The sequence below is a fragment of the Rhinatrema bivittatum genome, chromosome 3, assembly GCF_901001135.1.
Source record: "Rhinatrema bivittatum chromosome 3, aRhiBiv1.1, whole genome shotgun sequence".
In the NCBI taxonomy this organism is placed as follows: domain Eukaryota; kingdom Metazoa; phylum Chordata; class Amphibia; order Gymnophiona; family Rhinatrematidae; genus Rhinatrema; species Rhinatrema bivittatum.
The window spans coordinates 181292743-181317072 of record NC_042617.1 but is presented as its reverse complement, the minus strand read 5'-3'; the positions used below and the strand labels follow the sequence as shown (position 1 = coordinate 181317072).

General features: G+C 45.1%; 1 protein-coding gene across 4 annotated transcripts; it reads right to left on the bottom strand.

The window, feature by feature from the left end:
* Window positions 1–443: 443 nt before the first annotated feature.
* On the bottom strand, window positions 444–22509 carry LOC115087169 (kynurenine 3-monooxygenase-like). 4 transcript variants are annotated; one of them, XM_029594011.1, is made up of 6 exons: window positions 22454–22509; window positions 14676–14758; window positions 5200–5301; window positions 4883–4942; window positions 2735–2912; window positions 444–527 (listed from the first exon to the last, which is right to left on the bottom strand). In XM_029594011.1, exons 1-5 carry the CDS (start codon window positions 22476–22478, stop codon window positions 2751–2753), a joined length of 432 nt encoding a protein of 143 aa, XP_029449871.1. In that variant the 5' UTR covers window positions 22479–22509; the 3' UTR covers window positions 444–527; window positions 2735–2750. The 4 variants fall into 4 exon arrangements, with proteins under 4 accessions (XP_029449871.1, XP_029449872.1, XP_029449873.1 ...); XM_029594012.1 differs by having other exon boundaries at window positions 2740–2912; XM_029594013.1 differs by lacking the exon at window positions 444–527 and having other exon boundaries at window positions 2616–3325.
* Window positions 22510–24330: the final 1821 nt, after the last annotated feature.

Sequence of the window (24330 nt, the reverse complement as noted above, 5' to 3'; positions counted from 1 at the left end):
CATCGCAGGCAGGAAGAGGGAGAAGGCAAAGAGGGCAAAGAGGGCAAAGAGGGTTTGTCCTCCCGAGCCTCTTCCTTTTATTGTACATTCATACAAAGGCAGATGATGTGTCATTACATGATTGGCTACTTTCCCATAGCAACAGAAGAGTCATTACACCATTGGCTTTGGCTCAGGGGGTGTGCACGGATCATATCATTGGCTGCTGAAATCTATACCTCCTGACTTTGTCCTGCCTCTGACTAGGGAACACCCAGCCCTACTTTCAGGCTATCAGGATTAATTATAAGCCAGAAAATACATGAAGTCAGGTATCCTTTCCTAGGGAGAGACTTAAGCACAAGTGATGCTTTTATTCAGGCAATTGTCAGGGAGAAGGGAAGTTAGTGTTTAACCCTGATGAAATGGCTTGCTGGCAAGCACATATTTCCCACAATATTTGAAATGATTCCATATTTCAGACAAGGCCAGACAGTTCTACTATGTCGCATCTCAGTTTGAGGCTGGCTCCTTCCATGACTTTGATTCTAGATGCAGAAAAAAAAATCATTACAGATGTTAAAAATGTTTTGGCTTGGGTGGCTATTTTACAAATACGATTTAAAGTCCAGTTGCCAAAATGCATATTAAAGAGTCTGTCCCCTCTGGAATGTTTCAGATTTTTAAGAATTGATATTCTTCAGTAGAGATGGAGCTAGATTTCCCAGGAAGCATGTGCCTGCAGTCACCCATGCCATGCAGGGCTATGTTAGTTAAAAGGGGTAGGGTAAGCATATTTGTGTGTGGAGGGGATGATGAAGATCCTGCACCTAGGAGCTAATTTGGCTTGCAGTACAGATATGCAAATCTTTAAAAGTAGGTTTGAAGGAAAACTAGCCTGTTTCCAGCAAAATTCTAAAAATTAAAAGTTTTGCGAGTTTTTCAGGATTAGCTAAGTTCAAATAGATTTCAAGCTTGCTAACTGATTGAGTGATAAGGGTGTGCAGGGATAAAAATTTTCGTTTATCAGTTCATTTTCGAGAGATGGAATATTTTAGGCATGTAAAAAATGAATTAAACATTAACAAAGAAAACAAAAAAACAAGGCCTCCCAAGGCCTCCCAACCCATCCCCACCACCTATCCCTCCCACCCATAAAAATTCCAGGGCCAGTATCCCCCCTGGCCTCCACTTACCCAGGCTGGTGAGGATCTGCCAGCGAGGCCTAGGCCCAGGCCAAAGCCTCAGCCTTGCATAGACCATGGTAGGTCGCCGCAAGCTCTGCCTAGGCTGGAGACCAGACACAGGCCTGAACCATGCCCCAGCCCAAAGCCCAACTCTGGGATCTCAGCCCAGAGGCCAGGTCCTGATACTGGGGCCTTGGCCTAGGCTGGAGACCAAATACCAAGTCCAGGCTCAACGCCACGGAATGGCCCAGGAGGTCGGATCCTAAGGACAGGACCTCCGCCCTTATCCAGGCCTGAGGCCGAGTCCAGGCCAGAAGCTGAGTCCTGTCTGGGCCTTGACCAGAGCCTGGTAACTTCTCCAACACTGTGGCCCAGCCTGAAGGCTGGGTTCTGATGCCTGGGCCTCGGCTTGAGCCCCGGTTTGGACCCAGATTCAACACCAGGACCTGGCCTGGAGGCCAGGTCTTGATGCCTGGGCTTCAGCCTAGGGTCAGGGTCAGGCCCAGGCCCAAATCCCAAGCCTCACAACTCCATCATCACTGTTCTCTTCTTTAAGTTGACACCATGCGCTGGGGTTGCGCAGAATTTAATTAACTCTGGCGCATTCACCTCAGCAAATGGCTCCATTTGGATGTACAACAATGCCCTACAATTCCATACATCAAAATGGCACCCTCAACTGGGTTGAATGTACCAGAGTTAATTAACTCTGAAGCGACCCCAGTGCACAGCTTCAGTGTAAAGAAGAAAGAAGAGGATGGTATTGATGGCGCTGCAAGTCCTGGGCCTCCAGGCCAGGCCTGATGTCAGGCCTAGGTTCTGGCCGAGGCCCTGGCATCAGGACCTGGCAGCTGGGCCGTGGCCCTGGCATCAGGACCTGGCAGCTGGGCCGTGGCATTGTGCTTGGGCCTGGACATCAGTCCTGGGTTTGGGTCGAGATCCTGGTGTTGGAAGCTGGTCTCCGGGCCGATCCTTGGCATCGGGCCTAGGCCTGAACCCGGGCCCAAGTCCAAAGACCTAGGCCTGTCGGGACCCAGCCTCTGGGCCGGGCCTCAGTGTCGGGCCTGGTTCCAGGCTGAGGCCCGGGCGTCAGGACCCAGCCTGGTCCTTGGATACCTGATGGATCAGGTAAGCTATTGATTTGGGGGGCTCGGGTCTATTCCTTAGGCGAGGCTCTGGCTTTGAGTCTCGGCCCATGCCCTAGGTGAGGCCACAGCCTCGAGCCTGAACCTAGGCCTAGGCCTGATGCATTTATAAACTAGAGGAAGCTCCCGAGTGAAACAGTGAAAGTGTGCAGTCCTTAACTGACTCAAGCAGAAGTATTTTGTAACCTTGCCATCATTGCAACACATTCTATCCCAACCGCTATTTCAAGAAAACAAGAATAAAAATGTTTTCCAAAGATGCATCTGCTCAATCTTTTCAATAACTGAGTAGTATACTTGTGAGCAAGGTTCAACCATCACAAAGTTTAATTTGCAGCATTCAAACATTTGTAGTATGCAGATTTACAAACATAAGTACATCTTTTCAGAGGCTCAAGATAGCTCTAATAAAAATACCAGTACATCACCACTAGCTGCTTCAATTCCAGTTGTGTCTTATTGGAAAGCATTCCTTTAAGTGAGCTGCCCAGCTCCATAAATCCTCCACATAGGTGGAGGTATACGGTTGATATTTTATCAACAGGTACATGATACTGAATGCCGCTGTCACTCCCACCAAGAAAAGGCCTCTGTTGATGACCTACAAATAAAGAAGAGGTTCCAGTTTTCTTTGATAAAACATTGACAGTCCCATTATTTCCAACCCGATTTGATGCAAGACGGACATTTTCGGAACCCTCCTAGGTCCACTCCTTTTTTGCTTCCCTATTTTTTTTTAAATAATTTCCAGAGTTCAAAGCTTTATTAAAAAGATATCTTTACTATTCAGCCAGTAAGGACTTATATCCCAGAATACTGAGACTACAAATTGCAAAAATCAGAGAAAAGGACCGACTGCCATAGTTAAAATATATCCACAAAAATGATTTGAAACATATTTTTGTACATATCTTTCGAAACGAGGAAGAGTTGGGTAGTTGGATTGGAACCAGCTGGTTACATCTCCCCAAAACTCAGCTGGATTTATGTTGACAGGTTGGTGTTGGCTGAGTACTGTGCAGCATTATGATGAGAAAACAGGGGGAAGATAAAAATAAACATGAGCTAATGACATTGCAGGTTATGGGTAGCCAAGTTGGAGTAAAAAATTCTTCTTTAAAATGCCATTATGAAAAATCATCCCCTCAGAGAACAGAAATCCCTGCATGCAAGGCCATCAGTAGGTGGGAAGAGGGAATTGGGGTGACTGTCCCAGGTCCCACACCACAGAGATATACCTTCCGGCCCTGTGGGCTGATATGCAGTTCCTAGAGGTGTTTGGACACAATGTCAATCAGGCTCTAACTCCTTTCCAATGTAGCCGCAGTGCCCTCTGATATAGCCCACGCAGGTCAAAGAACTGCAGTTTTTCCCAAGTTGTGGACCACTGAGGGAGGTGGTAAGTGTTGACGCTACCTGCACAACTCTTCCCCATCCCATCTCAGGATTTCTTTGGTGCGATAGGAGGGCTCCTCCAGCTCATAGAGTTCCCTCTTTGGAGAGGGAAGGGGCAGGGGGAGGAAGAAAGAGCCTCAGCGCCACATGGCACAAAATGTTAAGAGGGATCCACACCAGTTGGTTCATCCTTGGTTCTGCACTCAACTAGAATCAGCCTTGCCAGCACAAGCCATGTTTCACTCATGAGGAGCTGCCTTTGGCAGCATAATACAATTCAAAAAAAATCCTAGTTCATAAATTTCAACTCAAGAATAAATCTCTTAAACATTCCATATTTCAAATAAATATCTAGCTTATCCTGATGCTAATATACAACTTTTTCAAACATGGGGGCGGGTGGAGATCAGGGCTTTAAAAATGCTCTGTTGGCAAGGCTGGGGGTAGGGGGTTATGCCAGGGTGGCTGAGGAAAGGAGGGGCTACAAAAGGCCTGTTTTTTCTTAGAAGGCGCATTTGGTCATGGGAGAGGGAGTTAAGGCTATATGACACTTTTGCCACTTGAGGGAGGGGCCCCCAAGAATATCAGTAAGCTTGTTAGCTTGGTGCTGTTCCAGGCAGAAAGTTTACAACATCTCTTGAGCTGTAGTTTTCTTTTCAAGGTTTATTGCGGATCTTATTGCAGATTTTTTGGCAATCTGTGATAAGCTATTTTAATATTAATGAGCTGCCTCGCATGCATTTGCACGTGAGGCAGCTCATTAATGTATTGTGTGTTTTGATGGATTTATGTGAAGAAAATTGTGCATGCTAATTTCAAACAGCATGTGATAGGCGCTAAGTCTCAGAGTGAAATGTGACATTTAGGGGTTTTAATTCTCCAAGGCAAAGGTTATGTTGTCACTTAGTGGTGCAATATTTTATACTTCTACTGATTCTATTGTATATCTTGACATGTTTAATCCATATTTCTTAACCTAGAAATCAATGGACAACAAAATGTTCTGCTATCTAATTTTAAATATGTATAACTCCATCTGTTAAAAGACAAGTTTCATTTTTAGCAAGATGTCTCTGGTTTAGAGCCAGTTACATGCCAAGGGGTTGAGTGAACAGCAGCACCTGTCAAGGCTTCGACCTATCAGTTAAAAAAACATTTTGCACATTTTAAACTAACCTTATTTTGCCATTTCCACTGCTGTACCACTTCATGGTATCGTCTCCTACTAAAAGTTACCTGAAAATGATTAAGAAAAGAGGCAATGACTGGATATTTTTGGAGAAAATAGAACAGGGATAGCCAACTCCAGTCTTCGAGTTAGGTGGTCAAGATATCCACACTGAATATTCATGAGATGCATTTGCATGCATTGCCTCCACTGCATACAAATGCATCTCATGCATATTCATTGTGGATATCCTGAAAACCCAACTGGCTTGTAGCATTCAAGGAAAAAGAACATCTCTGAAGGAAAAAATTAATACAAATCTTACCATTGTGTAAAGTGGAATAATGGTAGAAGGCATGACCGCATGCAGGAAATTGTCTAAATATTTCCGGAAAAGGAACCACTTAGAATTGACATGTGCACGCATCTTAAAAAAAAAAAAAAGGATAGTTCAAACAGAAGCTTGTCAGTGATTGCATGATGTACTTTAAGCATGATGACTATCAATAATGAGAGATTCTCTTTCAATCCTAGAGGCTATTGTACTAATGTGTGAATGAATTTGCAAACACAATAATGTGCAAAATAGCAAACATGCATTTTTACCCATGGTAAAAATTTTGTGCTTGCAAAAGAATCTGCAAAAATCATGCAAAATCACTAATGAGCTGAAGAATCATGCAAATCAGTTCATTAGCAATTTACACATTGCAAAAATACACATGAAAAAAAATCACACAATTCAGTAGTTTTCTGTGAAACTTAATTACACCTCAGAGTTTTGTAGTTAATCTTTTTTTTTTTTTTTTTTTGCAATAAGGCCTGAAATTTTTTTGAAGAAAAATAAACACCTTAAAATCTCATTTCCATAATACTTAAGTGAACTGATATCATGAGATAAACGTCTTGTATTACTTAGCCATTCCCATGGAGCCAGCCATACACCATCCCTCTAGTATTTTTAACTCTGATTACAAAGTATTCTATAGCTAATAATCCCATGACAGTATAAAATTCAGTACTACACACCCTAGAATACTTTGGTTTAAGAATTTAAAAAGCAAGACTAAACTCATCACACACAGGGAATCACTTAATCACCTTTCATTATTGGGAAAATGCCATGCAATGTAAGCATTTCACACGTGCAATCATGCTGGTAGCCACCAGGATCGGCTCTTGATTCTTGCATAGAAATTCACCCCCTACACTGTACTGTGGTCTCGGGTTTTTGCAGCCCAAATGCATGACCTTGCATTTTTTAGCATTAAATCGTAGCTGCCAGACTCTAGACCAGACCTGGGCAAGGGGCGGACCGCGGGCTGAATCCGGCCCGCCTACGGTCTGAATCCGGCCCGCCCACTGCTGAGAGCAGACGGGGAATGAGGCACTGCTGCCTTCCCTCTGCAAGGGAAGGCAGCAGTTCATTCTCCGCTCCCTCGCTCCCCGATTGGCCGGCCAATCGGGGAGCGAGGGAGTGGAGAATGAACTGTTTGTTTTTTTTACAGCGTCCGGGGGGGGGGGGGGAGGAGGGAGTGACTCGAGCGAAGGCACGCTGTCCGATTGGCCGGTGCTGGGCAAGCCTTGCCCAGCACCGGCCAATCGGGCAGCGTGTCTTCGCTCGAGTTTCTTTCCTACATATGTCACGGAGTTTTTTGCCGGTCCGCGGCGCGCGCTCCCGGTCTCTCCCGCTGCCGTTGCCGCTGGGCTGTCAGCACGTTCAAGCCCAGTGGAAACAGCAGCGGTGTTGGAAGAAGCTGTGGCACCCGCGGCTGGGCCTTTCTTCTTCCCGCGCCTGCCCCCCCCCCCCCCTCCCGTGACCCGAAACAGGAAGTGATACACGGAGCGGTGCGCGGGAAGGAGAAAGAGCCGTGCCGCGTCGGCTGCAGCATCGGCCCCCGAGCAATTGAACCAGCCGGCAATCGAGAAGAGTCAGCAGCATGAGCCTCCCGCGGCCGAAGGGATTCTTCTTTCTTGGCCTGCAGGGGCTCATGCTGCTGACTCCTTTCTCGATTGCTGGCTGGTTCAATTGCTCGGGGGCCGATGCTGCAGCCGACGCGGCACGGCTCTTTCTCCTTCCCGCGCACCGCTCCGTGTATCACTTCCTGTTTCGGGTCACGGGAGGGGGGCAGGCGCGGGAAGAAGAAAAGGCCAGCCGCGGGTGCCACAGCTTCTTCCAACACCTCTGCCGTTCCCACTGGGCTTGAACGTGCTGACAGCCCAGCGGCAACGGCAGCGGGAGAGACCGGGAGCGCGCACCGCGGACCGGCAAAAAACTCCGTGACATATGTAGGGGGAAGAGGAAGTGAGTAAGAGAGAGTGAGAAGCAGCCAGCCAGCCTGTGTGTGATTGAGTGGTCAGAGAGCTGATGTGTGTTTGTATGTGAGAGACAATGAAAGTGATTGCTCAGGGAGATGACTGATGTGTATGTGAGAGTGTGAGGCATTAGTCAGGGAGGTGACTGATGTGTGTGTGTGAGAGAAAAAGCATGGAAGTGAGAAGTCTGGGTATGTGGGAAAGCAGCATAAGAAGCCTGGAGTTGTGGGAGTGAGAAACCTGGGTGAGTGTGCATGCATGAGAGAGAGAGACTGCTTGGTAAGGTGACTGTGTGTGTGAGAGAAAAAGACTGGTGTGTGTGAATGTGAGAGAATGTGATTCAGGGAATGAAAAGCCTGTGCACGTGGAGAGTGAGCATGGAAATGAGAGAGACTGGTGTGTGTGTAACAGAGAGAAAGTGATTATGGGAATGAGAAGCCTGTGCATGTGAAGAGAGTGAGCATGAGAGTGAGAAACCTGGGTGTGTGTGAGACACAGCATGGGAGGGAGAAGCCGGTATATCTGAAAGAGAACTTGGGAGTGGGAAGCCTGTGTGTGTGTGTATGCATGAGTGAGATCAGGTGACTGGTGTGTGTGTGTGTGTGTGAGAGAGAGAGAGAGAAAAAGTGATTATGGGAATGAGAAGCCTGTGCATGTGAAGAGTGAGCATGGGAGTGAGAAACCCGGGTGTGTGTGAGACACATCATGGGAGGGAGAAGCCGGTATATCTGAAAGAGAACATGGGAGTGAGAGACTGGTGTGTGTGTGTGTGTGAGAGAGAGAGAAAGAAAGTGATTTTGGGAATGAGAAGCCTGTGCATGTGGAGAGAACAAGCATGGGAGTGAGAGACTGGTGAGTGAGTGTGTGTGTGTGTGAGAGAGAGAGACAGAGAAAGTGATTATGAGAGTGAGAAGACCATATATGCAAGTAGAACACGGGAGTGGGAAGCCTGTGTGTGGGTGGGTGTGTGTGTGTGTGTGTATGGCATGAGAGAAACTGTTCAGGAAGGTGACTGGTGTGTGTGTGCCAAAGACTGTTTGGGAGATGATTGGTATGTGAGAGACAGAAACTGGTCATGGGGGCATGACTGGTATGGTGTGTGTGTGAGAGACATGGGCACTAAGGAAGAGGTCCATAAGTATAGAGCTTAGCTTCTACTGCTGCTTCTGGTGTGTGCCATGGCCTGCAGGGAAGGGGAGTAGGAGAGCTGCTGGAGGGGGTAAGTAAAGGTGGCTTTAAGTTTATTTTTCTTGACTGCCATTTTAATTGTGTGATGTCTTTTTTGAAATATTTTATTGGTGTTTGGAGAATGTTTAATAGTTTTTATGAGTTTTTAATTGTTGGATGTTATTCTGTTCATAGCTGTTTAGAAACATTTATTCTGCTTATTAGTATAGTTTTACAATTATTTCTGTTTGGGGATCTATAGCTGCTTGTTAGTTCTGTTTTCCTAATAAGAGGTGTATTGGTGTTTAGGGTCTGATGTAATATTTATAGTGTTGCCTTTTCATAGATAGGGTTGCTCCTGTTTGAGTGTATTCCATAATACAGGTGTAACTGTGTACGGATTAGTTTATGTGCATTACTACAGATCCTGGGAGTATGTTATGTCGGTTCTGTGTCTGTTACCGAGATGAGATATTTTGCTAGCATGTAAGCGTTTGTATCGGTCTTATTTGTTGTGTTTTCTCAGAGGACATACATTGGTGGTAAACTGCTGTCTTTTCATAAGTAGGGCTATTGAGAACTGAGTTAATTATATTAGTCCGGCCCTCTAAAACCATCCCAATTTCTCATGCGGCCCCATGGGAAAATTAATTGCCCACCCCTGCTCTAGACACCTTCCTGGGTGTCTGCCCTGTTGCAGATTTGGTATCATCCACAAAAAGTCAAATCATTCCCGATAGACTTTTTACAGTACTGCTGATGAAAATGTTGAAAAGAACCAGTCCAAGGACTGATTGCAGCGGCACACAACTAGTAAAAACCCCTGACCTTGGAGTGGACTCAATTTACCACTATCCTTTGTTGCCTCCCACAACCAATTTCTAACCCAGTTAGTCACTTGAGGGCCCATACCTAGGATGCTCAATTTATTTATAAGTTGCCTATGTGGAACTGTGTCAAAGGCCTTATTGAAATCCAAGTACTCTACTTCTAGCGTCTTCCCGGATCCAAACTCTCTGGTCATCCAGTCAAAGAAACTGATCAGATTCTTCTGACAAGACCTTCCTCTGGTAAAACAATGCTGCCCCACATCATATAATTCATTGGATTCCAGAAACTGCACTATCCTCTGTTTAGCAGCAATTCCATTACTTTACTCACCACAGAGGTCAGACTAATTGGCCTCTAGTTCCCAGCCCCCTCCTTACTTCCACTTTTGTGAAGCGGAACCACAGCTTTCTGTCTACAGTTCTCAGGAACTACTACTGACTAAAGAAGCACTGAAAAGGTCAGATCGCAGAGCTGCCTGAAGTTCTCGAAGTTCCCTTAACACCATTGGATGGATCCCTATTGCTTTATTTTCTTTTAGTTTAGTTAGCTTCTCATGAACACAGACTTCTGAAAATCGTTTGAAATGTATGTCAGTTCCAATCCTATTTTTGTACAGTTTATGTGGTCCAGCTGCTTCTGGCATTTCTACTGTGAACACCAAACAGAAATATTTGTTAAGCAATTCTGCCTTTTCCCTCGTCACCCAGTATATATTCCTCTCCTTCACTTATGAGTCTCACACTGCCGCTTTTGTACTTCCTCCTATCACTATCGGGCCGATACAGTACAGTGTAGACGATTCTGGCTCCGGTGGAGCGCACTGTTAGCCCGGGTTTGGCCGCGCGTTTTCGACACGCTAGCTTTACCCCTTATACAGTAAGGGGTAGGAGCCATCTTGTGCTCCTACCATGTGACAGGGGCCGACCAATGGCACCGGTAGCCCCTGTGACATAGTAAGGGCAAAGGCTATTGGCGCCATTTTGAATACTGGCAGCCGACGGCCCGAGGGCAAAAGATTACTCCTTGATCCCCGCTGGACCAACAGGGACTTTTGGCAAGTCTTGTGGGGTCAGGAGGGTGGGGGGTTGTAGTTAATTAAGTTTAAAGGATTGGGATGGATTTTTTTTTAACTTTAATGGGAAACGAATACCATACGTAACTAATGTCAATGTCATTAACTTGACATTGCCTAATCCAATGTCATTAACTTGACATTGGATTAGGCCTTTAACAGGTTAATGGCATATTTTCTCTCCTGCTTCGTTGTCGAAATAGAATATGCATTGGTTTTTATAGTTAAAGGAGTTATACTATGTACTTCTGAAACCCGTTATTTATGTAAAGCCTGTTGCTGTTATTTGTTTACTTCCTGTATTACCTGTTGTATGTAAAGCCTGTTGCTAATTTATTGTTTACTGTAAACCGAGGTGATGTATATCTATACGTACCGTGGTATATAAGAATCTCTAAATAAATAAATAAATAAATAAAAATAATGGACGAATCGACCGTCCATTGCTCCTACCATGTGACGGGGGCCGGCCAATGGCACCGATAGCCCCCGTCACATGGTAAGGGCAAAGGGCCACGGCGCCATTTTGTTTACTGGCAGCCGACGGCCCGAGAGCGGGAGATCACTCCCGGGACCCCCGCTGGACCATCAGGTACTTTAGTAAAATTTTGGGGGGTCGGGAAGGTGGGGGTTTTTTTTCCGGCTCAGGACAGCCGAAAAAAAAAACCATCCGGACCATGGGAAACGGAATTTCCCACGGGTCCATGATACCGAAACTGGAACCGATTCTGGCACCCGATTCACATCTCTACCCATTCCTGTGTAGGTTCTGTTATCAGTTGATGGTGCAGTTCTCCCTGCAGAAAATCCAGGATTCCCTGCTTCTAGAAGACATCACAGCTGGGATGTCCCAATCAACACCTTGCAGACTGAAATCCCCTAGCAATAGTACCTTCCCTTTCATAGCTATTTTGTGAATATCCTCCATTAAATCTCTATCCATTTATTCTGTCTGCATTGGAGGTATGTATGTTATCCCAACCTAAATAGATGTTCCATTCTCTCTTTCCTGATTAAACTACAGTGCCTCTTCTACTCTCTTTCTCCTTTTCCTCCTATCCTGTACTTCCCAAATAGATTGTAGTCTGGTATAATCATATCCCATTGTTGCTTTCCATGTACCTCAGCCATTACATCCAAATCAGCTTCTTCCATGATTGCTCTAGCTCCAGGATGTTATTTCCCATACTATGGGCATTAGTATACATAAAGGTGAATTTTAAAACCTGCGCACAGGTGCACATGTACGCACGTATGCCGACTTGCACAAAAGGACGCGGTCATTTTATAACATGTGCACATGTTATGAAATAGGTTGAACGCGCATACATATGTGCACAATTTTATAATGGACATGTGCAAATGGGTACGGAGCTGCCCATCCAGCTCCGTACCTATGAACATCAACAGAGGCGGCGACCTTGATAAGTATAAAATAAAAGCTCAAGAGGGTCGGACAAGCAGCCAGGGAGAAGGGATTTAAAAGGAAAAAGAAAAAAGATAGAAAAATTAAAAAACAAAAAAGTGAATGTTTTCAGAATTAATAAAAGAATAATAGATGGGGGTGAACAAAAAGGATAACTGCAAATTGGTTATCCTTATATAAAACCCCCGTACAAGTACCACCGAACAAGGTTCCCTTGTAATAGAGAACAGTTGGAGAATTGAATAAAAAGGGAGAAGAGGTCGGTTGGAGATTAGTGAATACTGATGCAATTAATAGCAGTGGCTATTCCCTAAGTAAAATTGATTAATAGCCATTAATGGACTTCTCCTCCAAGAACTTATCCAAACCTTTTTTGAACCCAGCTACACTAACTGCACTAACCACATCCTCTGGCAACAAATTCCAGAGCTTTATTGTGCGTTGAGTGAAAAAGAATTTTCTCCGATTAGTCTTAAATGTGCTACTTGCTAACTTCATGGAATTGTACTTGGAATCACCAGTTCACCGACACCTCCACCAGTTTACCTAGAACAGGGGTCCCCAAACTTTATTGAGATGGACCTTTTAGAACATTTCAAATCACCGAGATGGCCAGAAGCGTGGGAGGGGGTGTCTCCTCAGAATTTGCTGAGCAGAGGGTAGGGAGCAGCCTGACTGGCCCTTTCGTTGATCTGAAATGCTGGGAAAGGGAGGGGGAGGGAACAGGGTTCCAGGAGTGCAGCAGATGGCAGAAGTCATCTGCTACACTCTAGATTCTAGATTTCTTAGAAGATGGCAACTCTTATCACACTCAAGTGAACCCTCCCCCCCCCCTGCATTTGCCCCCTGAGGTGTAGGAATGTGTGTGTAAATATATGTGTGGTATACTCCCTCCCTTTCACATACTTCTCCTTTCCACGTCACTTACCTCCTCTCCCCTTTTAAACCTTCCCCTCCCTTGACTATCACCTCTTCCCTCCCCCTCCTCTTACCCTCTCACCAGCATTGCCAACTGATGCCAGGTTGACCAGTTGTGCTGATCCAGTCCTGGTTTAGTCCTCTTGCATGCCTGATCCTATAATGCTGACCTTCATAGGCAAACCAATGACACAGAACTAAAAATTCATCACGAGGTGGGGCAAAGCCAGGACTGGATCAGCCTGTTCGGTTGACCTGAGTTCAGTTGGCGACCCTACCTCTCACAGGAGACCAGGGGCCCTACCAGCAGCAGTAGCATCCCCTTTTTACCCCACTCCTAGTGGCTTGATTTTTTCCCTCTTCCTACATGATGCACATCATTCCCTCTAGTTCTTATTCTTAGTGGCAGCAGATCTTCCTCAGAATCTCCTGCATGCCGGTCTCCCCCTTTCCCTTCCTCCTCGGGGGGCTGCAGCAGCTCCTCTTAGCGGTGGAGATGGTGACATCTCTCAGGGTCAGCAGTGGTAGCAGCTCCCCTTAATACTAGCAGTGGCAGCAGCAGCCAAATCTCAGCCATGGTAATGCCGGCGGCAGCGACTTCTCTCAGCACTGTGCAGCCCCTTATAGCCTCTTTCCACTGTCCCCTCCCTCCTCACTCCTCCCCATCATGCTTTGACATCTGCTCTTAATGCGTTACTTGCTCAGGCCAATAGGAGTTAGGAGGAGAGTGGACGAAAACCATGCACCTGGGACAGAAGCTACCGGCGGGGGGGGGACGGACACCGCCCACAAACAAGAGAACTTGGATGGGCAATCAGAGATGCTTTAGAGGCTGCGGTAATTGCATTTCGCTGGGACTTAGCGGGATGGTTAAAATGTGTCAGTTGGCTGGATGTAGCCTGCAGGCCTTGGTTGGGTATCCCTGATCTAGGCCCTTCAGCACATCAGATTGACCCCCGCATCACTTAACTCAGACCTTTCAACCAAAAACTGCAGATAAAAAAAAATTGCGATTTCAGTTCTGCAACTCAGCAGGTGTAAAAATGTACAGACAAGTACGATAAAGTATGCATGTAAACTGCTTCCAAAGTACCGCACTGTGCACATATTTCTGAGCCCTGCCCCAGAACGCCCCTCTGCTAGCATTTGCATGCGACACCCCCAAGTATGAGCTTACTTGTAATGTTTGCAAAACATCATATACGTAGGTAACTGCTACGTATGCGCATATATGCCAAATTTATTCAGGCAACCCCTGCATAACTCTTTGAAAATCAGGCCCTAAATTGTTACAATAAATGTATGCATTTTTGTGTACTTGGATGTACTTTATAGCATTTTTAATATCATTTAGAACACAATAAGATCACAGGTATGGGCTAAAAATTAAAAAAAAACAACAACAAATATGCTGTTTTATTGTATTTTCTCCAATACAGAAGTCAAATTCCTTTGACTGATGTGTGCGCCAGAAACTATCAAATTTATCATCCAATGAGGTTTCCTAGTAGATTTCGATAGTGATACCATAATCCGACTTTTGAGACTTCATAAGAACCACAGAAGTGACTGTGATATCCCCGCATGTAACATCACAGTTCTGTGGGTGGGGCATGTAGCAAACACGATCATTTTGGTTTTTATCCTTTGTTATAGTGCAGAGTAGCCGAATTACCATTTTTTTTTCCAGGTGAGAGGACCCCCTTCCCCCAAAGTCCCCATTATAGGCAAGAGTGCAACATTTGTTATTAATGGATGAAAGCATCTTATACACAACACCAGGGAGTGGGGGGGAGGGCTTCCCTGCCCACCTGGACGAGCCTCAGCCATGAGAAAACATGCCAGGCTTGGCTGGCACCGAGCATCTTTTTTGTCTGAAACGCTCAAAGGCAAAAAGTATATTGTCTCTGCATTTTTACTTGATAGCAGGAGAATCTGAATATTAATAAGAGCTAGTTTTCCCCCTCCCTCCCCCTGCATGGGGGCAGGGCAGTTAGAATAGCCTCTCGGCCAGCTTCCCCCTTATTCCATTACGGTTGCGATAACATGCGACCAAAGCACTGCTCCTTACCTCTTTATAATTATACATGGCCAGGTCCGAAATGGCGTGAGTATCTGGTACCCTAAGTCTTGAAAATTCAGGAAGGCAAATCCCTGGAATGGAAGGGAACCAGTTACATGCCAGACACTTTCAAATTCTGCTTCCAGACAGAATAGACAAAGCAATTAGCCATCACTGGTGTATACGTTCTTTAAAGAGCTACAGTACTGCAAGAGACCAAGGAGGCTGTCACACGGCTGTGTAATTAGCTACCACCCGAGGTCATTATCTTGCAGTCGTTTTAAGTAGGACTTTCTAATTTTTTTTTAGCTTTGGTGATGTGATGTCATAATCAGCGAGTGATTTGTGATGTCACTGTAGGCACATACACCACTTATGAGCACTATTACTTTCCTATTTCAAAACTTAAAGACAGCGTCTAGCCGTTTACATATATTTCAAATACTCACTGATTTTAGGGTTGCCAACTTTCATCTGTCAAAATTACAAATACTTGGATGAGCAGAGAAAAATTTTCACCTATGTCCTTCCACACAACTATTTTAAACTTCTGTTACTTGCCTTATTACTAGAAAACTGCACAAAGTGTGGTGCGACCAAATGATCCCAAATATAAAAATACCAATAGCATTCCATTAGAATGAGCAAGAAATTACTTAACTGCCAACAATTACTTAACTGCCAACCCCACCATTAGGAAAACATTTCTTTTTTTTTTTTTTAATCTTATATCATACTCCTTTACCCACCACTGCCATCCCAAGACTGGTGAAAGGATATCAGATGTCCTAGGGCCTAGGCAAAGCTTACAGCCTTGTGTGATCCTGTCCCCCCAGCTCGCCCCACACACACAATGAAAAATGTTGTAGTTATTGTAACAAATTTTACATGGAAAAGGACATTCAAATTACAGTCTTCTGAGGTAAAAATATCACTCACAACATCAATTTTATATTTCCATGCACTGCTGTGGTGCCAACCAGAAAAGACACTTGGAACGTATATGCTATTAGGCCTATTGTAATGTGTGTTGGGTGTGGGCTTGGCCACCAGAAAGCCATACGTAAACTGAATTACAATTACAATAAAGGACACCTCCCAAACCAAAACCACACTCATTGCCAGAGCTCAAAAAATAAAAAACCTACCTTAAAAAAAGGCAACACTGCAAATATTATACCAGGTCCAAAAATACCAATACACCTCCTATTAGGGGAGCAGAACAAGCCAAGCTGCTATAGATCCTTGCACAGAAAGTACATGCAAACAGAATACCTAACCTTGCTTACACATGCAGACATAGACAGACCCTTGTCAAATAAAGAATAAAGAGACCATAAAGTATAAATAAAATGTGCAGATAAAAACTGAACTGGTAACTGCAACAAGCCAGCCTCTGTATGTAGAGCAAAAATAGAATAAACATTTTCATTCCTCATAAAACAAATAATAAAACCATAATATTGAAACCATACCAATACAAATACATATTTCAAAATAGTTAATGAATTAACTAACATCCAATAATTAATAACATATTAAAATTTTAAAAAATTTACCAAGCATCAATATAATATGTCAAAACAGCAGACACATCTAATAACATACAATAGTTAAAACAAACAGGAGTAAAAAATAACTCAAACTCTCCATACCTGGGAACGTTTGATTTCCAGTCACCTTCAGATTGTTGTGGATTAGTGGTAGAGAAGTAGGGTGCACACCTTATCCTCTCTCCTCTACAAAAACTTCCTAATTTACATATTCATTCTCTCTCTCACACTTTTAACTCTCATGCACACTCATCTCTCTCACACAATCATTGTCTCTCGCTCCTTCCTTCACAAACATAGGCTCTCACACATTCACTGGTTCTCTCTCCCTTACGCACACAGGCTTTCAAACATTCACTGACTCTCTCTCCCTCAAATATACAGACACATACACACTCACAAGCTCACACACACACACACAAGCTCTCACACTCACTGGCTTTCTCTTCCATAGACACACACTGGTTCTCTCACACTTGGCTCTCTCTCCTTCCCTCACACACACACTGGATCTCTCACATTTACTCACACATGCTCTCTTACACTCACTGGCTCTCTCTCATATAGGCTCTCATGTATTCACTGGCTCTAACAACTCTCTCACACACACACAGGCTTCTCTCACACGCACTGGATGTGTCCCCCTCATTAACGCACACTCACAGGTTCTTTCCCCCCATCAGGTTCTTACACACTCACTAACCCTCTCTCTCCCTCATTCACACATCCAAGCACACATTATTCTCTTCCCTGGCCTAAACATAGTGGGGCGGATTTTAAAAGAATTACGCGCATAACCACAAGTACCTGCTCCTGTGTGCATCAAGCCTATTTTGCATAGGGCGGGGAGTGGGCAGGGTAGGGCGGTCCGGGGGTGGGATCGAGGCCTCCGGCACAGTGGCCCCTGAGGCAGCCACACAGATGTGGCGAAACTCGGCCTGAGTCGGGCGTTTTTATTGTTTTCATACGTCTCCAGCCAATAAAGACATTGAAAAAGACATTCTTCGGCATCTACGTTCTAATGTTTGCTCACGGCTTTTCTAGATTGCCTACCTTGTTGCTTTTTGAGTAATGTGGGGGTTCAGGTTAAAGTGCTAGACTGTCTAGGTGAACTGGAGAACTGAAATGTTGTTTCAGGTACCCGTGCCAATAAGTATGTTGAAAATGGTATATGCATACACTTTAAAATATACCCCACTCTGCATATAAATCAAGGGTTTTATGTATAAGTGTTTTATGATTTTTTCACACATAAAATACACATGCGTATGTTTATAAAATAGGTAGGTTGACATCTGAGCTGCTATCCTGGATTGGCTGTCTTCCTTCCTCCTGACTGTGTATGAATCAGCCATGGCATTTGACATTATCTAAAGAAGTCAAGTTCTTGTACAAAATCTGAGGCCTGTTGCATGAAGCTGCATGCCAAAAGGGCATGCCCCTGGATACAGAATTGGACTTTAACATCTTGCAGTGCGTCTTTTCCCTTACAAGATTTCTTGACTGTTGAGATATGGGGAAGAAGAGGAAAGGGAGTATAAGGTCTCTCCCATCCGGAACTACTACTTTAGCCATCTCTACCCAACCCTCCATATAAAATATTTTGCCTGCTATGGGATCAGGAAGTTTTCAGCTTGGCTCTGTTAGTGCCACTTCTGCAGGGACTCAGTCCTATTGCTGGCTCTCCTCCAAATTTGGGATGAGTCAGCTCCACCGTGCCTGAAGTAGTTGTTGTTTAACACCAAGTCAAAGTTGGCACTACACTACTATGGAGACCCCTCCTACCTGTGGCATAACAGCATGAGGCCCAGCGGGATGGGAGTTTTGTGACTGACATGACCGTTTCTGGCCCTGTGGATGGGAAGGTGGTAGGTCAAGTAGAGGCCTTGTTCAATCTGGAAGGGCATCCTGTGAGTGATGCCCTGGGAGCCTCAGTTTCCACATGACTCTCTCCCTGTTAAACCATCTTTAATTACCTTAGACACATTTAAAGAGGCCATCTCTGAATTGGAAAGATCATTGTCTAGTAAGATCAACGTGGCTCTGTCTGGCCATGGGAATCTTAAAGGTCAGCTTCTTGTTCATGATCAAACTTTTAAGACTCATGAGGAGAATTTAAAAGAATTAGAATTGCAGAGGAGACCGCCCTTTGAAGGGGGGTACTGTTATGACTGTCGCTGCCCGACGTCTCCACTCTGCCCTCCTTACCTCTCTGGCGACTCCTCCTGCGGTTGATGGACGTTTGGCTGCCATGGTGTCTGCCTGCCATCCTCTCCGGTGTCCCCGGACCGGCTTGGGCGCTGCCTCCCGCCATGCTGTTCAGCTGCCTTAGGGTGCGCGTGCCGCGTGGCCCTGTTTCAAGTACCTTCAGTGGCGCGAACCTCAGGGGTGTCCCCCTGTGATGACGCCACGCATCCAGGATACAAAAGGCCTACACGATTGCTAGCTAATCGAGTTAGCAAAGGTTTCCGAACGGATGGGATTCGCTCTCCATACCTTGCAACTCTGCCTCCTTTGGACCTACTCTATTTGGGGTACCCGCTCCTAAGGGGGCCTCTCTCTCTTTCTTATCTTTCAGGTTGCAGTCTGGAACTGGTACTCGCTCCTCGAAGGCCCATGTTCCTGGACTCGCTACATGGACTCCACTTCTGCCAGGAAGACTCAGCTGCCTTATAACATCTGTGAGTTACCATCTCTATCTCTCAGAGCTCAACGCACAATTAAACTCTGGAATTTGTTGCCAGAGGATGTGGTTAGTGCAGTTAGTATAGCTGTGTTTAAAAAAGGATTGGATAAGTTATTGGAGGGGAAGTCCATTACCTGCTATTAAGTTCACTTAGAGAATAGCCACTGCCATTAGCAATAGTAACATGGAATAGACCTAGTTTTTGGGTACTTGCCAGGTTCTTATGGCCTGGATTGGCCACTGTTGGAAACAGGATGCTGGGCTTGATGGACCCTTGGTCTGACCCAGTATGGCATTTCTTATGTTCTTATGTTCCCCAGAAAAGTCTTCAATCATTGATTATGGATAGAGACAGGATTCATTGCCGGTTAGAAAATAGTGATAATTATGTGAGATCTAAACTTAGATATTTGAATTTTCCTAAAGTTAGTTTGATTTCACCATTGAATAAGTTGAAGAGATTCTTCCTGCCGATCTCTAGGTTTTTTAAATCTTCCTATGAGGGAATCGGTGATGGATTATTCACCCAACCCAGAAGAAGTTGGGGAGAGCAGTGATCAAATTGTTTGTCTACAAGAGTCTTAGAAGTTTCTACTAGGGCAACTCCTTTGATCAATTACGCTCTTGAACCAGATAAGATGTGGAACTTAAAGTTGTTTTTTAACTTAATATTTTCTTTTTGGCTGATAAGACAGCCATCTTCCCAGATGTGGCTAGAGCCACACAACAGAGAAGGAAGCTATTTTTGATGATGAGAGAGAGGGTTTTGAGATTTCCATGTAAATGCAAGTTAAAATTGATGGTAATAATTATCTTTTTTTATGAACCAGATCAGTTGGAGGGCTTTTTGTCCAGAATTTGAGAGTCTTTTTTTTTTTTCAGAGTGTGCCATTCATTTAATTGCGGCAACTACGTCAAATCTTTCTTCCCATTTCCCTTTAATGTCTTTAGCAATAAATTCTGTTTTAGTTTACCAAAGTCTAGCAAAGTGTGCAGAACTTTGAAGCTGTCCTTTATAAAATATAGGGCCTAATTTTAAAAAGCCTATACTGGGAGATATGGGCATGGCCAGGCCGAGTGGGCGTCACGGCATTTTCAAAGGCCCACAGTCACGCACATATCTCCTGGTATGCGCAGAAGTCATGCCGAAAAAAGGGGCGGGCCAGAGGCAGGGTCTAGGCCGGGCTGGGACAGTGCCGTTGCCGCGTGCGTTGGCAATCGACCTGCCTGCGCAACCTGCTACTGCTCCGGAGAGCAGGTAAGTTTTAAAACAAAGCAAAAAATGTAGCGTGGTTTTAGGGGCCGAGGCCGATTTATTTATTTATTTATTTATTTGTTATTTCTTATATACCGACATTCGATCTGAGATATCAGATCGGGGTAAAGGGAAGCAGGTTAGTTAGGGGGTTTAGGAAGTTCCTATTGGAGTGGACTGGGAGGGAATGGGGTTTAGGGCCTATTGTGTTGCCTATTGCGACGCGCATCTTGTAAAATTCCCCCCCCTTATGTGTGCAAGTCAGCATTCGTGCGCAGATGCGCGCCAATATAAAATCGGGCACACGTGCACGCGGGTAGCAGATTTTATGACACAAGTGCGTCGGCGTGTGTAGGTTATAAAATCGGCGCTTCCATGTGTGCGCGCCAGGAACCATGCGCATATGGATGCCCACGCGCATGTTTGAAAGTTACCGTCATAATGTTTTGGTTTTAATTTTTGCCCTGTCAGCATTTGTCCCAAGCTTTAAAAAAAAAAAAAAAATTCCAACAACCCTACAAGGGACTTTTTCAGGTACGGCAGCAAAAGAAAAAAGGACAAAGATGAGATTGTAAATCTACAGTACTTTGAATATTTTTGGGTCATCTGCAAATGTGATCACGTCACTTGATGCTTCCCTTTTTCAGATCAATGAATATGTTAAACACTGATCCCTGTACAGATTTGGGGCACTCCTACTATTTACCTTTCACCATTGGAAAACCTGACAGTTTAGTCCTATCCTTTAACTGTTGCAACCGTCATGGCCTGACGGCTTCACTCCGCCTACCTTTCTTTTTCTGCGACGACTCCTGCTCTCTGTGGATGTCTGGCTGCCGCGGCGTCTGCCCGCCGTCCTCTCCGGCGTCCCCGGACCGGCTTGGGCGCTGCCTCCCGCCATGCTCCTCAGGTACCTTAGGGCGCGCGCGCCGCACGGCCCTCACTCTTATTTCCTCTATGGCGCGAACCTCAGGGGCGTCCCCCTGTGATGACGTCAGGCTGTCCGGATATTTAAGCCTGTTGTTTATTGCTAGCCGTGGAGTTAGCAAGGGTGATTCTTACGGATGGGATTCGCTCTCCGTACCCAGCTACTCTGCCTCCAACTTCTAATTGGACTCTTTGCTGTTAATAAGGTACCTACTCTTCAGGGGCCTCTCTGCTTCTTTCAGGTCGCTATCAGGAACCGGTACTCGATCCTCGAGGACCCATGTTCCCTGACTCGCTGCCTGTGTCCATCTCCTCTTCTACTTGGAAGAATTCGCTACAGATACCATCTGTGAATACAATTACCATCTACTCCTCAGAGCTGTTTCCCTGGAACCAGGTACTCGCTCCTCGAGGGCCTGCCTCCGTTCCAGCGCCAGTGCCATCTTCCACGGAGAACTGCTGCGTGAGTACTTGCCAACGAGTCTCTGTGCCCAGGGATCTGGTACTCGCTCCTCGAGGGCCAGCTCTCCCTATCTCGGGGCTTCTCCATACTGGAGATTCTGTGAATATCTCAGTGCACTCATTTTCTCAGTTCTTCTTCCTACAGCACTGTTACCAGAGAAGCCGCTATTCCAGCGCCCTGAGGAATAGCCGGGCTCCATCTTCTACTCACTACCACCACCTCTGGTGGCTTCATAAACTGTCTAATAAAATATATAATCTGTGTTTGTGTGTCCGGAGCTGAGCCTGACCTGTGGCCCCTCACGGGTCTTCCCCCCGTGGACATGGTCAGCTGCCACAGTGTCCAAGGGTCCACCCAAACCCTACAAAACATAACATTAACCAGTGACCACCAATCCATGATACACCATTTCCTATCCCATCTGAAGACTTCTCTATGAATCTGGGAAAAATCTGAAATGCAATCAAACTTGAATCAAGCTAAAATCCTACTTGCTTCAGTTTAACTTCAAATTGTTTGCACATCTCTCTAATCAGTACTTTCAGGTACAAAGTATCGTCACTGAATATCAAGAACACAAAATTAATTCTAAAACAGAGATATCCTTAGTAGTTCAAGCCACAATACAATAATATCTCCAGTCTTCCTCTTTTGTGTTATGGAATGGTGGAGGATCATTATTCATTAGCAATTCTGCTACTAGGACAATGCAAGAGCATAATTAAAACAGAACGGAACAGAAAGTTGGAAGTAAGTTATATAATGCCTATTGTAGGCATCTGTAAAAAAAGTAATTGATCTATTTTTCAAAAATCAAAAAATTGTCTATATGCATTATTCTTACAAGTAACTTTCGTATATATATTGGAAGTTGGTCTGAAACAAGGTTCTTGATTTGCTTACGGAAATCATTCTGGTACTGGTCCATTAACTCTGCAAAGACAATGCAGTCTTCAAAGCCCTGAAAGACATATGCAGAATCCTTATTATATCATAAGCCACCTCTAGATATGCAACCACTATTTATTTATTTAGCCATTTTATATCACTAACTCTATTACATAAGAAAGCAGTTTAGAATGAACCCCTAGCAGCTGTGGGATCAAAAAATGTGATTTAGTCCTGTAGTCTTTTCACTAGCTGTGAATAGCAGCATTATTACAGCCTTCTTAGGGGCCATAGTTTACACTATTAAAAAATGACTTTTGTCTCCCACAATTATTAAGTTGCATGAACAGAGTAGAGTATCATGAATCAGACCTGAATAGCACAGTTTGAAATAATTGCTGCAAATTGCTTACACATTTTCTTTCCAGCTGCCACAAACAGCTGTACTTCTAATAATAGATGAAGAGTGCCAATATTACTGATTTCATGTTTATATTCCATCTTGGAGGAAATAAAGGTTATTGTAAATTTGACAAAAACTCAAGTGGGCTTTACTGACATCTTTGTCGCCACACTTAAAAACATCTTGGAACAGATGAATATTTAAAACTAGTAGGACTCTGAGGTTCCTAAAGTGAAGATGAAATTGGGAAACAACAATCTATGATGCACATTCCCACTGAAAATCCAATTCTGGCAGCTTCATTTAGCAAAGATCTGCTCTCACTGGGCTTCACCTCAAACTGGAACTTGAAGACAATTTGCAGTCAAAACTGTATTTGGTAGATCCTGAAAATTATTAAAGACTTTTTAGATACAGTAAAGCATGATCTCCAAGGTATCTAGGACATCATAAGAATGGATGGAATAGATGTCTTTGCAGAGCATGTTTCAAGATAATATTTCAAACTTAGGCCAGGATTCACCAACACCACCGGGCTCTCTGAATCCCGCGTTAATGGGGGGGGGGGGGGCGGTCCTGCGATAGCCGGGAGCGATCGCACCATGGCGGTGCGATCGCTGCCGGCGCCGCGCCAAATAACTAGTTATTCAGAGAAGTCTTTGCAGAGTCGTCCCTGGGGCCACCCTGACTCCTCTTCTTCCGGGGCCAACTCCGCCCCGAGCTAGCTATTGCATGCGTGCGATAACATTAGAAAATAACCCCCTTAGGTTCTTTTTAAAAGCTTTATCAGACAGATAACAAAATAACATAATTCCTACATTTATCTAGTTTTGACTAGCCAGATAAATGGTTCAGAGTTCCCACAGGAACAAGTTTAAATGAGGCATGAGAGAGTAGATCTGGGACTTGGGGCACTGACAGAAGATTCAGGGCATGGGATTTATAGCTAAAAACACCCCCTGATGCCTCCCCAAAGCTGGGGACCATGGCTTTAATCAATTGGTTTTTCAGCATGAAAGCTGAGGGGCAGATTTTTTAAATGTACGCCCGGTTGTACTTTTGTTCGCGCGACCGGCGCAAACAAGAGTACACCGGATTTTAATAGATACATGCGTAGCCGCATGTATCTATTAAAATCCAGGATCGCGTGCGCAAGGCTGCGCAAAATCCGCAGCCTGTGCGCGCCAAGCCGCGCAGCCTGCCTCCGTTCCCTCCGAGGCCGCTCCGAAATCGGAGCGGCCTCGGGGAGAACTTTCCTTCCACCCCCCCGCACCTTCCACTCCCTTCCCCTACCTAACCCACTCCCCCAGCCCTATCTAAACCCCCCCACCTTTGTTTGATAAGTTACGCCTGCCCAAGGCAAAGGTAGATTGCGCGCGCCATCACCCGACCCGGGGACTGGTCCGGAGGCCTCGGCCACGCCCCCGGAATGCCCCCGAGCCAGCACCATGCCCCCTGACACGCTCCCCCAGAACGCCCCCAGAACGTC